This window comes from Globicephala melas, chromosome 13, assembly GCF_963455315.2.
Source record: "Globicephala melas chromosome 13, mGloMel1.2, whole genome shotgun sequence".
Taxonomy (NCBI): Eukaryota; Metazoa; Chordata; class Mammalia; order Artiodactyla; family Delphinidae; genus Globicephala; species Globicephala melas.
Genome location: NC_083326.1, coordinates 62,028,544 through 62,043,098, shown reverse-complemented (window position 1 = coordinate 62,043,098; position 14,555 = coordinate 62,028,544). Strand labels below are relative to the sequence as shown.

General features: G+C 44.4%; 1 protein-coding gene across 6 annotated transcripts in view; it reads right to left on the bottom strand.

The window, feature by feature from the left end:
- Positions 1-14,555, bottom strand: part of CEP192 (centrosomal protein 192) — a 93,454-nt gene that overhangs the window by 10,719 nt on the left and 68,180 nt on the right. For all 6 annotated transcript variants that reach the window (XM_030836517.2, XM_060310108.1, XM_030836518.2 and 3 more), the window contains 6 exons: positions 12,374-12,549; positions 11,637-11,760; positions 10,098-10,203; positions 9,456-9,663; positions 7,152-7,231; positions 5,965-6,060 (listed from right to left, as the gene is read on the bottom strand). In XM_030836517.2, coding sequence (XP_030692377.2) covers positions 5,965-6,060; positions 7,152-7,231; positions 9,456-9,663; positions 10,098-10,203; positions 11,637-11,760; positions 12,374-12,549 — 790 coding nt within the window. The remainder of the gene's footprint in view (positions 1-5,964; positions 6,061-7,151; positions 7,232-9,455; positions 9,664-10,097; positions 10,204-11,636; positions 11,761-12,373; positions 12,550-14,555) is intronic.

Sequence of the window (14,555 nt, the reverse complement as noted above, 5' to 3'; positions counted from 1 at the left end):
TAATGTTGAGGTATGTTCCCACTTTCTGAAGAGTTTTAAATCATAAACGGATGTTGAATTTTATCAAAAGCTTTTTCTACATCTATTGAGATGATCATATATATTTTTTGTTTTTAATTAATTGATTGATCAATTCATTATTTTGGCTGCTTTGGGTCTTCGTTGCTGTGCGCAGGCTTTCTCTAGTTGCGGCGAGCAGGGGCTACTCTTTGTTGTGGTGCACGGGCTTCTCATTGCGGTTGCTTCTCTTGTTGCGGAGCACAGGCTCTAGGCACGTGGGCTTCAGTAGTTGTGGCGCACAGGCTTAGTTAGTTGCTCCACGGCATGTGGGATCTTCCCAGACCCGGGATCAAACCCGTGTCCCCTGCAATGGCAGGCGGATTCTTAACCACTGCGCTGCCAGGGAAGTCCCTGATCATATGGTTTTTATTCTTCAATGTGTTGATGTGGTGTATCACACTGACTGATTTACAGATATTGAAAAATCCTTGCATCCCTGGGATAAATCCCACTTGATCATGGTGTATGATCCTTTTAATGTATTGTTGGATTCAGTTTGCTAGTACTTTTTTGAGGATTTTTGCATCCATGTTCACCAGTGATATTAGTCTGTAATTTTCTTCTTTGTGTGATATCTTTGCCTGGTTTTGATAACAGGGTGATGATGGCCTCATAGAATGAATTACAAAGTGTTCTTTCCTCTGCAATTTTTTGGAATAGTTTGAGAAGGAGAGGTGTTAACTCTTCTCTAAATGTTTGGTAGAATTCACTATACCACAAAGCTACAGTAATCAAAAACAGCATGGTACTGGCTCCAAAACAGACACATAGATCTATGGAACAGGACAAAAAGCTCAGAAATAAAACCACCCATCTATGGTCAATTATCTACAACAAAGGAGGTAAGAGTATAAAATGGAGAAAGGACAGTCTCCTCAGTAAGTGGTTCTGGGAAAACTGCACAGCTACATGTAAGAGAATGAAATTGGAACATTCTTTAACACCATATACAAAAATAAACTCAAGATGGATTAAAGACCAGAAACCATAAAACTGCTACAGGAAAACAAAGGCAGAACACTCTTTGACATTAATCATAGCAGTACTTTTTTTGGATCTGTCTCCTAAGGTAAAGGAAATAAAAGCAAAAATAAACAAATAGGACCTAATTAAACTTAAAAGCTTTTGCACAGCAAAGGAAACCATCAACAAAATGAAAAGACAACCTACTAAAGGGAGAAAATATTTGCAAATGATATGACCAGTAAGGAGTTAATATCCAACATATATAAAAACCTCACACAACTCAACATCAAAAAAATCAAACAACTGATTAAAAAATGGGCAGAAGAACTGAATAGACATTTATTCAAAGAGGAAATGCAGATGGCCAACAGGCACATGAAAAGATGCTCAACATCACTAATCACCAGGGAAATGCAAATCAAAACCACAATGAGATATCACCTCACACCTGTTAGAATGGCTATCATCAAAAAAAGAACACAAATAACAAATATTGGCGAGAATGTAGAGAAAAGGAAACCCTAGTACACTGTTGGTGGAAATGTAAACTAGTGCAGCCACTATGGAGAAAAGTATGGAGGTTTCTCAAAAAACTAAAAATAGAACTGTCATATGATGCAGTGATTCCACTCCTGAGTATTTACCCAAAAAATTAAAAACTAAAAACACTAATTTGAAAAGATACATGCACCCCAATGTTCACAGAAGCACTACTTACAATTGCCAAGACATGGAAGGAACGTAAGTGTCCATGAATAGACGAATGGATAGAGAAGATGTAGTAATATATATGTGTGTGTGTATGTGTGTGTATATATATGTATATATATATACACACACATACATATACACACAATGGAATATTACTCATCCATGAAAAAGAATAAAATCATGCCATTTGCATGCCATTTGCATGGATTTGGAAGGCATTGTACTAAGTGAAAAAAGTCAGAGAAAGAAAGACAAATACTGTATGATATCACTTATCTATGGAATCTAAAAAATGCAACAAATAAAAAATAAGCAGACTCACAGATGTAGGCAACAAACTAGTGGTTACCAGTGGGGAAAAGGAAGCGGGGAGGGGCAACATAGGGGTAGTGGATTAAGAGGTACTAACTCTTTAGGTATAAATAAGCTACAAGGATATATTGTACAACATGGGGAATATAGCCAATATTGCACAATAACAAATGGAGTATAACCTTTAAAAATTGTGAATCATTATATTGTACACCTGTAACATATGCTATTGTACAACAATATTTCAAAAAATAGAAATAAAATGTTAAAATAATGCAAACTCTTAAAAAAAAGTTATTAAAAAATTCTAGAGTACAAGACCTAAATGAGGAAGGTCTGACACCCCCCAAAATACAATGCAGACTTCCATGGAAATGCTTATGGGACCCACTGCTGGCCAAGTGGTGAAGGACTAAGGCCTCACACCTCACTGACTGCAGGGGACGAGAGGGTCCACAGGAAGGAAGGGGTGGGTGTGGGAGCAGAGGCAGAGGAGCCAGGATGCTGTGCCCACCAGAGCAGCTCTTACCCTAACTCACTTCAGAACATCACCCCGACCACACAGCTCCAAGTCAAACACACAAAATCTGTGTGTGCAGCATGTCAAAGGTCAACAGTGAGGAAGTTGAAGTATTTTAAAACAGTATTTTATAAATTTTACCAGCGTTAAGAGCTTTTTAATTAAATGTTTAGTGTTAAAAATACTGATTCCTAGTTAGGATAACAATAAATCAGTATCTTTGAGTCTGGACTTAACATTAAAATGCTTCATTGACCTAATTTCTGTGGACATGGAATCTAAGAAACAACTGGGCCTGCAGGCTGGGAGCACAGAGGCAGGAGCTACCGGGGTGGGGGACATGGATGACAGGGCAATGGGAGGATTCAGAAAGGATGGATACAACCATGCCCTGAATGGTGCAAGCACACAACCATCTGGAGCCACTGGAACCACAGCACCACACCTCCTACAAACCCCACTTACACTTCCTCTAACACCAATGAATAAAAAACAGAGGAGGGAAAACCACTACTGCATGTTCTACAACAAGCCCTAACATGCCTTAGGCTCATTTAGTCTCATCTCACACTGACCAACGTTTCACACAATTATGGTGTCTCAGTCATAACGAACTAATTGTTTTTTCCTTCTGGATCAGCACTCTATACAACCACAGTTGTGCTCTTTGGTAATACTTCCCTAAAGGGTCCCAGAGTGATGTGCTGTGCACATAAATTAAGTATCCAGACCTAGAGTGCATTTGAGAGATGTGATCTGACAATGTGGTGAGCAGCGACTTCAGTCCAGGATACACAGTGACGCACAAAACAAAAACCAGAGACCTCACGGAGGTTACATTTCCATGTCAACTATTATAAGACGAGAAATTCCTGGGAGACAATCTATTCCTCATTTTTCTTTTTTTTTTTTTTACAGCTTTGTTCACATACCACATAATTCACCCATTTTAGGTGTAGTCAGTGGTTTTTAGTGTATCTCCAGAACTGTGCAACCATGCCCACAATCTAATTTAAAATACTCACAACAATCCCAAAAGAAATCCCATGCCACGAGCAGTTGCCCACCATTCTCCACCCTCACTCCCAGCCCCAGCAACCACTAATCTACTTTCTGCCTCTACAGATTTACCATTTTAGATATTTCCCATAAATTGAACCTTACAATATCTGGCGTTTTGTGGTTTCACTTGGCATGTTCATCCACGTGATAGCATGTTATTAGTACTTCATTCCTTTTATTGCCAAATAAAATTTCATTGTATGGACACACCACATTTTGCTTATCAGTCGATAGACACTTGGGTTATTTCTACCTTTTTGAGCTATTGTAAACAAGGCTGCTATGAACATTTGTGTACAAGTTTGAACACTGGTTTTGAATTTTTTTGAGTATTTATCCAGAAGTGTGATTGTTGGACCATATGGTAACTCTACCTTTAACTTACTGAGGAACTGTCAAACTGGTTTCACTGTGGCTGCACCCTTTTCCATTCCCACCAGCAGTGTATGAGGGTTCCAATTTCCCCACATCCTTGTCAACACTTGATATTACTATTATTATTATTTTAAAATCACAGTCATCCTAGTGAGTATGAAGTGATCTCACTGTGGTTTTGATTTGCATTTCCCCAATGACTAGTGATTCTAAGCATCTTTTCATGTCTTTACTGGCCACTGGTATATCTTCTTTGGAAAAATGTCTATTCAGAGTTTCTGCCCATTTTTTAAACTGGGTATTTGTCTTTATATTATTGAGTTGTTGCACTCTGGATACAAGTACTTTGATGCACTCTGGATACACTTGATGCACTCTGGATACAAGTACTTTGTCAAATACATGATTTGTAAATGTTTTCTCCCATACTCTGGGTTTTCTTTTCACACTCTTAATCGTGTCCTTTGATGCATAAAGTTTTACACTTTGATAATTCATCTATTTTTCCTTTTGTTACTTGAGCTTTATTGGTGTTACATCTAACAAACCGATGCTTAACCCAAAGTGGTGAAGATCAACAGTTACCTTCTAGCAGTTTTACAGCTTTAGCTCTTACACGTAGGTCTATGGTCCACTTCAAGTTAATTTTTATATATAGTGTGAGATAAGGGTTGAATTTAATTCTTTTGCACATGGATATCCAGCTGTCCCAGCACCACTGTTGAAAAACATTCTTTCCCTGTTGAATTGTCCCTTATTGAAAAATCAGCTGACCATAAATATGAGGATTTATTTTGGGACTTTCACATCTACATCACATATTTTATAGGTCTATCTTTATGTCAATACCACACTGTTTTGATTACCGTAGCTTTGTAGGTTTTGAAAATGGGAAGTGTGAAACCTCCAACTTTATCCTTTTCCAAGACTGTTTTGGTTATTCTGGGTCCCTTGCACACCCACATGAATTTTAGGACCAGCCTGTCAATCTCTTAAAAACAAGCTGGGATTTTCATTGGGACCTGTAGATGAGTTTAGGGAGCACTGCTGTTTTAATACCATCAGGTCTTCTGATCCACGCACAGCTCACGACTTTCCTGCTGGGGCTTCTCTGCACCTTCCTTTCAGATGCAGAACTTCTGCTGAGCAACGTGTGCTCCCTGCTCAGCTGCTTGTAGTCTGGGAAGTGAAATAAACTACGCTGGTAGAACTCTGTGTCTTTACAAGAAAGTCAGAAACCCTCTGGAAACCTGTTACACAGATCCAGTGAAGCACACAGAGTTTGTGACTCTGTCATTGCTCAAAAATTCTCTCATGGTCAGTTGCAAGCTCACAACTATGTTCTAATAAAACTTATTACAAGTTTGAATCTCTGAGGAACTGGACCCATATCAAGTAAATGCTATAGTTTAAATGAGTTTTGGCTATTAGAATGAAAAAGGAAAAGTGTATTACTGAGGCCACGTGAACAACTAGCATCCCTGCGAGATACATGAAGGGGCCAGGTCAGGGCTACAAACAAACCAGAACTTACCAGGGCAGTGGTACTAAAGGGACCTGTCACACTTGCCCCTGAAGACACACTGTTGACCCCACATGAACACTGAGTGGTCTGCAACACTGGTAGAGTTTTCTGACTACAGCTGGTGAACAAAACCACTGTCTAGATCAACGCTACCAGAAGCGTGTTCTAAGCACTGGCAACCTGAGGCCACTTGAAGTGCTTACACCAGAATGTAAACCAACCGCACCACCAAGCACGGTGTTTTGTTTCACACAAGATGTCCCGCTGAAGAAGCAGAGCGCTGACCTGTGCTGCAGCTGCTCCTGCAGCAGCCTGGCTGTGAGCAGCACTGGTCCAGGTGGAGTGAACTCTTCTGGGTGGAAACAATGAGGCACTCCTGGCCAGCCAACACTGTGTTCTTACCAGACGGCTGTGAAAAGGTGTCAGAACTCACCTTCTGGACTCCATGGCTTTCCAGTACACCAGAAATAGGAGAACATCTGAATGCTGCATAGGTAGCTCTAAAAACATCTCCACTTTCATCAACTCCCTACAAAGACACCGTTTAAACAATCAAATAAAAAAACAAAAAAGTAAGCGGATCTATTCCAGTGACACCATTGCCTTCACGGTCATTGAGGTCAAACCAGCCTGTTTCATGGTGGGCCAGGAGCACCCTGGGCTTGGCTCACACCAGGCCTCACCTGACGCAGACCCTCATCCCACCACTGGCGGCAGTGCTCTGTAGGAGAGGAGGCTGCTCCCACATCGGAGGACTGCCATTTCCTCAAAGACCCTGAAGACCCTGCTGAGCATGTGTTTCAACACTCCATACGATAGCTGTGCTTCATTTTTTGTCAGTGGGCCCAGCACTATCTTTTTTTTTTTTTGCGGTACGTGGGCCTCTCACTGCTGTGGCATCTCCCGTTGCGGAGCACAGCCTCCAGATGCGCAGGCCCAGCGGCCATGGCTCACGGGTCCAGCCGCTCCGCAGCATGTGGGATCCTCCCAGACCGGGGTACGAACCTGCGTCCCCTGCATCGGCAGGCGGACTCTCAACCACGCACCACCAGGGAAGCCCCCAGCACTATCTTTTACACACGTCTTGTTAACATTATGGCTCATAACCATGATGGTCAAACCAAGAAAAGGGCAGAGCGGCCACATCACACGTGACCACACACTTGGCTCGGGTGGTGCCCAGTGGCGGACACCACTTGCAGGGCACACAGGCTAAGACTCACTGGCAAGGAAGGTTCAATCCCGTCTCTGCACTCGCTCCCACTAGGTGAAAACACACAGCAGCACTTGGAACTCAGGATAGAAAAGCACACACACAATGCCCTGGTATAAAACTTTTATATATTTTTCAAAATAGTTATTTCAGATAAAAAGCAGAGTTGCAGGAGAGAGCATGAAACAGAGCAAGCACGTATTTTCACATACATTCTCTAACTTGACTCTCAAAACCACCTTGTGAACACGACTGGGCAGGTTAGCCCCACTTACAAAGATAATGAAGTAAATGATGCAGGGGAACAAAAACCAGTAATCTCAACATATGCTCATAATTCAGATTTTGAAACATCCTGCATAAAGTTAAACATTAAAATGAGTATATCTGAGGCAATTATTACTGACCTTGACGTAAGGTGGGGCTAAGGATGACAGGTGCCACCTCACTTCTGTGTCACCGTGATTCTCAAGTTCCAGGTAACTTCCTAAAAGGAACACATTTAACAACTCAAACTCTTTGAGGGGTAAATAAACAAGCAGATTCGTGGGATAATTTGTGGAAAATACTGTGTTGACCTCATCACAGGGAAAAAATACACTTAGATCCCTTGGAGTCCAACAGGAATAACATTATTTTCTAACGAAGTCCTGTCAGACAGATGCCCTATCTTGTATTTAATGGAAGTGCAATGCAAAAAGCTACTGAAGAACTACAGCAGGGTCTTCACCATGCGTGAACCCCTGGTGCTGCACAGGTTAAGAGGCTGCACGGGGTCAGAGTGCGGGCAGAGCCTGGCCCATGTCACTGTGGCCCTCGGCCGAGATGCCGCACAGGGTGACCTGCATGCACCAGGCCTGCTGATGGCCAAGGGAGGAAAGTCAGCCGGCAGATGTGGGGTTTATTCTGAAGACAGACTGCAAAGGACGTGCTGACAGACGGGACAGGTGAACAGAAGGGAAGAGACATCAACTGTAGGGATTTGGCTCAACCAAGTGCACAAGCAGTGGTGCCACTGCTAACATGGGAAAGGCTGGAGAAGCAGGTTTCGTGGATGTGTGGGGTGCACATCTGGGGCTCAGGGCAAGCAGAGAGAAGGAGCGGGATGCAGGCGTTAGGAGCCGGAGGAGGAGGAGGGAGCAGCACAGGCTCAGGAGGGGCCCTGAGGCAAGGTGAGCCCCGAGAGCTGCTCCAAGGGGGAAGGAGTGGCTGCCAGTGCTAAGGTCAAACTGACACAGACACACAAAAGATGCCCTGGATTTGGCAAAATCAAGCTTTCTAGTGACCTTGATGGGAGCAAGTTCAGGGCCTGGTTGGTGGCAGCAGAAGCGAGGGTGGGAGCACAACCCTGGCAGGAAGGGGCCAGGGAGGAGGGCAGCCGCAGCAAGGCGAGGGGCCGAGGGCACCCTGTCCATGAGTGACGGCAGGCATGCTGCCTCCTGACGGAGACGCTTTGGCAAAGAGGAAGAAATGCTGACAAGGGGGTAGGAGGGCCCGAGGAAGCCCTGCCTGAGATGGCAAGAGCAGGTGGGCCCAGGTTCCCAGCGCAAGAGTCACCTGGGATGATCTCTAGATTTTCAACCATGTGTGAGGCAAAGGCAAGAGCCGGAAAGAGCAGGAGCAGGGAGGAGGGGGCAGCGGGGGCTGCGGCAGAGAAGCCTCAGCTGCTGGGGGCGGGGGCAAGCGGGGAGGAGGGTTGCAAGGGCCGCTGGGGAAGCCTGTGCTCAGGGCGTCTAGGGGCCCAAGTTGCGCAGCACTCAGGGGCAGAGACAGGGCCGGGGAGACAGTCAGGTTTAACCAGGGCTGGGATTCTGCCAGACGGGAATGCAGAGGGTGAGGGGCACAAGGCAGTCACGCGTGTTTGTGAGGGGTTACAGGGACAGAGCACAGAAGTCGAGGAGGGATAGGGGAGAAGTGCGTTGTGGGTGGGGCGATGGGCAGGGGAAAGGCCTGGAGGTCTGAATGTGGTCAGGCAACTGCTGACCCCTGGAGTAAGTGAGCTGGGAAGAGCCAGAGGGGGTGATGGGCAGAAGTGACAGGCTTAAAACTGAGTGAAAACACGGTACAGATCCTGGTGCCGACGAGATCCAGGAGGGACCCTGAGGGCAGGAGACTGAGCTGCAGTGGAAGACAGACCGCGAGAGTTGAGGAGCTGGGGGGCCAGGCAACAGGTGGCCCCAGACCCTATCTAAGTTGTCCATGTGCAATCCTAGACCCCGAGGCCGCAGGGAGAGCGCCCACAGGGCAGAAAGCACTACTCCGGCCCAAGGAAGCTCAGAGGTGCTTCACACACCACGTCACCATCCCCAGGCCCTGGGTGGTGGGTGTTAATCACAGCTGGGGAGGCTGGGCAAGTTTGGAGCCTGTAGTCAAAGAGTAACTGACAGAGCCAGGCTCCACCCACCTTCCTCTCCTCTTCAGCCACTAACTTAGTAGCAACTCTGGTCAAAGACCTAGTAAGAGTCGGGGAGGGATGGTTCTGATAAGAAAATCTAAGCCTCCTGGAACAGAGAGTTATTAAAGGCCTAAATTCAACACGGTACAATTTTTAAGCATCTGCAAATCCAGCTCATAACTGAAAAGATTTCCAGTGACTGATTTTCTCTTGAAGTAGCGGGAGATCTGCACCTATCACAAACTACAGTTAACTAAGAGCGTTAGATCCAACGTACTAGCAGAAGTCTGAATTACGTAACCTTGTGATACAATACCTGAAGTCTCGCCAGGTTCTGTTGTAGGAAAAGTAACAGTCTTATTTCTTATCTCAACTCTTGTGGAAGGTGGTTTTGTCACTGGTTTTACCAGATGATTAACTGAAGGCTCTGTTTCTGGGGAAAGGATTCTAAATGGGCTGGAGGTCAAACAAGTGAAAAGTTCTTCTTGGGTCAAGTCTTCTCGAATTTGAACCTTCACAATTTTCTGAAATGAGCCAAACAAAAGGATAAGATGCAAGTGAAGCTGTTGTTTTTTTTAAAAAAAATTCCTATTTTTAAATTATGGTAGAGAAAAGTAATGCCAAACGAATGAAACACTGGTGAATTTAAAGTCCATTCAGATCCCAAAGTAGCTCTTCGACTTTATCCTTTCTCCCAACTCCCCTCTTTTTTCCAAAGCAAAATCTTCAAGTTAATGATGGCTTCCAGGCCCCACTCTCCACTGCTGCCCACCCAGGACACTTGTTCAGCTCACTAGTGGAAAAACTCTGCACTAACTACTCTATTTAATTAAGTCTATTTGGGCTGAAAGGACACCTCAATTCGATTTCTGAAATGTTAAGTGCTATCAGTGAGGATTACAAAACTTAAACTGCAAAAAAAGAGAAATGTTGACCAAAAAAAGGTTTAAAAAATTACCTTCTGTCCATTGTCACAGTGTATATAGATCAAGCCACTCCATGGGAACATTGAATGTTTTGTGGATAAGGAGGAATTAGGACTCACAAGAATTTGTAGGTTGCTCCTTGAAAGAAGAATTGAACACTGAGAACCAAGAATACCCTGTACTGGAACAGCAGTAACCACAAGAGTTACAAACACTGTCCTGTCAGTCACCAACTATTTCCTCACTGCTCAGAAAGAGCAGATAACAGAGGTAAGCTACCAGGCGCATCTGATTTGGCCTCAACCCCAACCCAGTGGCTGACAAAAAGCTGAGTGGTGTGAACCCAAGAACCTAAGGGCAAAGCTCATGTGAAAATGGACCACATCACTGAAATGCCATCTAAACAGCAATTCAAGTTAAACATTTCTGGAGCAAAAGACCAGTAACACAAAGGCTCTGAGCCGCCAATGATAAAGAACGAGCCATCACGGTCACACAGCGTAACTGGAAGGGAAGAGAGGGTGGGAAAGGGGGTCGGTCAGGTTTTCTGTGCTCACTGTTCTCTTCAAGAGCTATGGGATGTCAAAGACGTAAATGTGGACGATGTAACTGGATTTGTGACTTAAGAGAAACCACCAGTTATAAAGAGAGGTCAGTACCCACGTCCAAAATGGCCAAGATGACCTCCCACTGCTAAAAGCTCAACGTACAGGGTGATGGACAAGTCTCTGAATAACCTGTCCAGTCGTCTCCCAGCTTTTCACCCATTAACAGACAAACATTTAATTGACTGCTTTGGTCCTAGGAACCTTTCTCTGGAGTGTCCCCAACCATACCTTAACCCGGTCTTGGTCAAATCAACTCTCCTGAAACGCATACGCCATCATTTTGCAAAAGCAAATAAACTTCATGTTGCTCTTGTGCAAAGTTGCTATTCCCAAATGTGAAGCAACTTTCAGATGTGCGTATTCTGTGCCAACCCAGACACAGTCCCTGAGAAGCTGCAGAGCTGAGGCTATATCCCAATAATTAAGCTGCACAGAGAGGGCAGTTGCTCATCACCATCTGGCCCCCAAAGACTTCTTTTTACCTTAAAATATCCTTTGTAGAAAACGGCAAACTAGATTATGGCTCAGACATATCAGAAGCCAGGAATCTGTGTCTGTAAAATGTCCTTAGAGAAAACCAGCAGAATAAGCTGCTAGACCCAAGGTGACAAAGGCAAGACCACCGGAGCTTTGGAGATGACTACCCTCATCACGTGCACAGCCACATCCCTGTGCTGTAATTCTGTAGGCAGAGCTACATCAGCAACTCTCCCCCGCCTCACACGTCTCTCCACCCTGTTAGGCTGATACCGTAAACTGGCTGTGGACATGGTCTCCACCCGCTAAGAAGCATGAGTCTTGAACTCACTGTGGTCCCACAGAACCATGCATGGTGCTCTTTACAGAGTCAGCACACTGCAAAATTCTACTGAATAAATTAAAATGGCCTATTATTTGATCCTTAAAAAGTCACCATGCTAAAGCATCTAAATAACACCCAGGGGAAAGGGAGGTCATACTTACTTTGGTGCGATAAACCCATGTTGTGGTGTCACTGTAAGACAGTGTGCTGGCCAGTACAGCTCAAATTTCAGTAACCTAACAGAATTGTTTAAAATCTGGAAACGTCCAGTTTTTGCCATATCACCTATGACAGCAGATAAATAAAATGTTACTTACATTTAGCATTTGTGAAAAAGACGAAGGGTAATAAACAGTAAAAATAAATCCTAAATAAAAACACTACCATACTAACTCATTTTGTTTTCCCAACTGCCCAATTACAGAAATTTCAAATTCCTGGTAAAGCAAGACCTTCATTTACTCTTGGAAACTACAATGACACTGAACAAAGTTTAGTAGTGAACAAAGAAGAAAAAGGAAATCTGGTAATTGTTACTCCCTGTCTTGGGCACAGACATAGGTACTAGATTTGTTCGTACTCTGGACCAAGGGTATCAACGTTAAGGGTAAAAGAGGCCAAGTGCCAAATGCATTCTCAGTGGGGGATGGGGGCGTGGGGGGCAGGAATCAAGACCCCCGGATGGGCAGCTCTGCCACACAGGAGCTTGGCCTGGGGTCCAAGGCCTCGTGTCAGGATGACACTCTGGCTGGGTCTGTAGCAGGCAGGGGAGGCCTGGGCAAGCCACCAGCCACATCTGCATGGAGCCCAGGTCTGTCCTACAAGAGCCCTGAGGACAGAGCAAGTACAGCCCGGGCCCCAGAGGGACTTTCTGTCCTGTCGTTGGGGGCATACTCACAAGAAGGGGCGACTAAAATCAAGTGTTCAGGTTGGACAGCCCACACTTCTTCCGAGGCCGATTTATCTTGAGGTGGGCGAACAGCTTGTGAAAGAAGTGGAGACCCCTGAGGACCTTTCACTGGTAAAACATCCAAAGAAATGTTACCACCATGTGTCCCACAACTGCCAGATTCACTAGAGAGAGAGAGAGAAAAGAAATTTAAAATGATAAAGCAGACTGTGTCACATTTTTATATTAATTATTCATAAATCTGAAAACATAAAAATAAAAGTGCATTATATATTTTTCAGTGAATAAGAATCCTTCACATTGGGGTTTTCTTAAAGAAGTGTATAAAAAGTAAAGTACAGTATAGGTTAAATGTTACTAATCTTTAATTAGAATCTGCAATGATTTGTTTCCTGCCTTGACTTCTGCTGCCATCTGAGGTCTCTTAAAAGATTTACTAGAGGGACTTCCCTGGTGGTCCAGTGGCTAAGACTCCGTGCTCCCAGTGCAGGGGGCCCGGGTTCGATCCCTGGTCAGGGAACTAGATCCCTCATGCCACAACTAAAGATCCTGCGTGCCGTAACTAAGACACAGCACAGCCAAATAAATAAATGTTTTTTAAAAAAGATTTACTAGAAAACTACCCAGGGCTTCCCTGGTGGCACAGTCGTTAAGGATCCACTTGCTAATGCAGGGGACACAGGTTCGAGTCCTGGTCCGGGAAGATCCCACATGCCTCGGAGCAACTAAGCCCATGCGCCACAACTAGTGAGCCTGGGCTTTAGAGCCCGTGAGCCACAACTACTGAGCCCACGTGCCACAACTACTGAAGCCCGCGCGCCTAGAGCCTGTGCTCTGCAACAAGAGAAGCCACTGCAAATGAGAAGCCCGCGCACCGCAACAAACAGTAGCCCCTGCTCGCCGCAACTAGAGAAAAGCCCGCGCGCAGCAACAAAGACCCAACACAGACAAAAAATAAATAAAAAGAATTTCCTTCCTTAAAAATAAACAAAAATAACCTACCCAATATTAAGAATTTAAGAAAAACAACAAAACTCTTCAAGTATCTATAACTGAATAATGATAACTGGCTTTACAACGCTAACACCAAAAAACTTTAAAACAAAATCTTCTTGGCAAAAAACTACAGTTAAGAAATGCTAATAAAGTTTAGGAAGTTTTTTTACTAAGTGTTGAAATTGGGTTTTCTAATAAGCCTTAGATTACTAAAAAATTGTAATTCAACTAAATTTCGTAATCACGTGAACACATGACAACTGAAGTTCACTGGTGCGGTGACCAAGTTCACCTACCACACAGCAGGGCTACACCTGGACTCCAGTCAACACTTGGCGGACAGAGAGAAATCCCTCTCTTCACCCCTAATTCACTGCCCTCTGACCACCCCCCTTTCCAATCAGACCTATACCGCCCCAGAGAAACAAAGGGGGCACCAGCCAAACATCAGAAAACAATTTAAAAAACAAAGTTGATTACTGTTTGTTTAGCTTCCTAAGAACAAGTTCCTCACAACTGAAGTAACTGTCAAGGTAATTTTTTTTTTTGCGGTACGCAGGCCTCTCACTGTTGTGGCCTCTCCCGTTGCGGAACACAGGCTCCGGACGCACAGGCTCAGCGGCCACGGCTCACGGGCCCAGACGCTCCGCGGCATGTGGGATCCTCCCGGACCGGGGCTCAAACCGGTGTCCCCTGCATCGGCAGGAGGACTCTCAACCACTGCGCCACCAGGGAAGCCCTCAAGGTAATTTTTAATACATGTTAATACTATCTTTGACTATCTTAGAAAAAAAATTAACACGAACAGCATAAGGATTAAAGAAACCAAGTTGGCGTGAGTCAGAGGCACTAGGGTGATGGGGATGGGGGGAGTCAGCCCTCAAGTGGTGCCACTAAGACTTGCTGGTGTGAGTTGGCCACACTGGGCCCAGGGAGACAGACCATGTGAAGACAAGATTGGCTGAAAACAGGAAGACTGAGTAAAACGTAAACATATTGAAAATAATGGGGCCAGGCTTCTCAGTACTGGAGAAAAAAGGTACAATTATGGGAAGGAGGAAAGGAATCCATGTGTTATGTTAGATTAGAATTGGAGGTATCAGTGTAAACTCAAGATTTTAACACATTTATAAACAGAAGTAGATATAAATTGCACGTGGATTTGTATATAAAC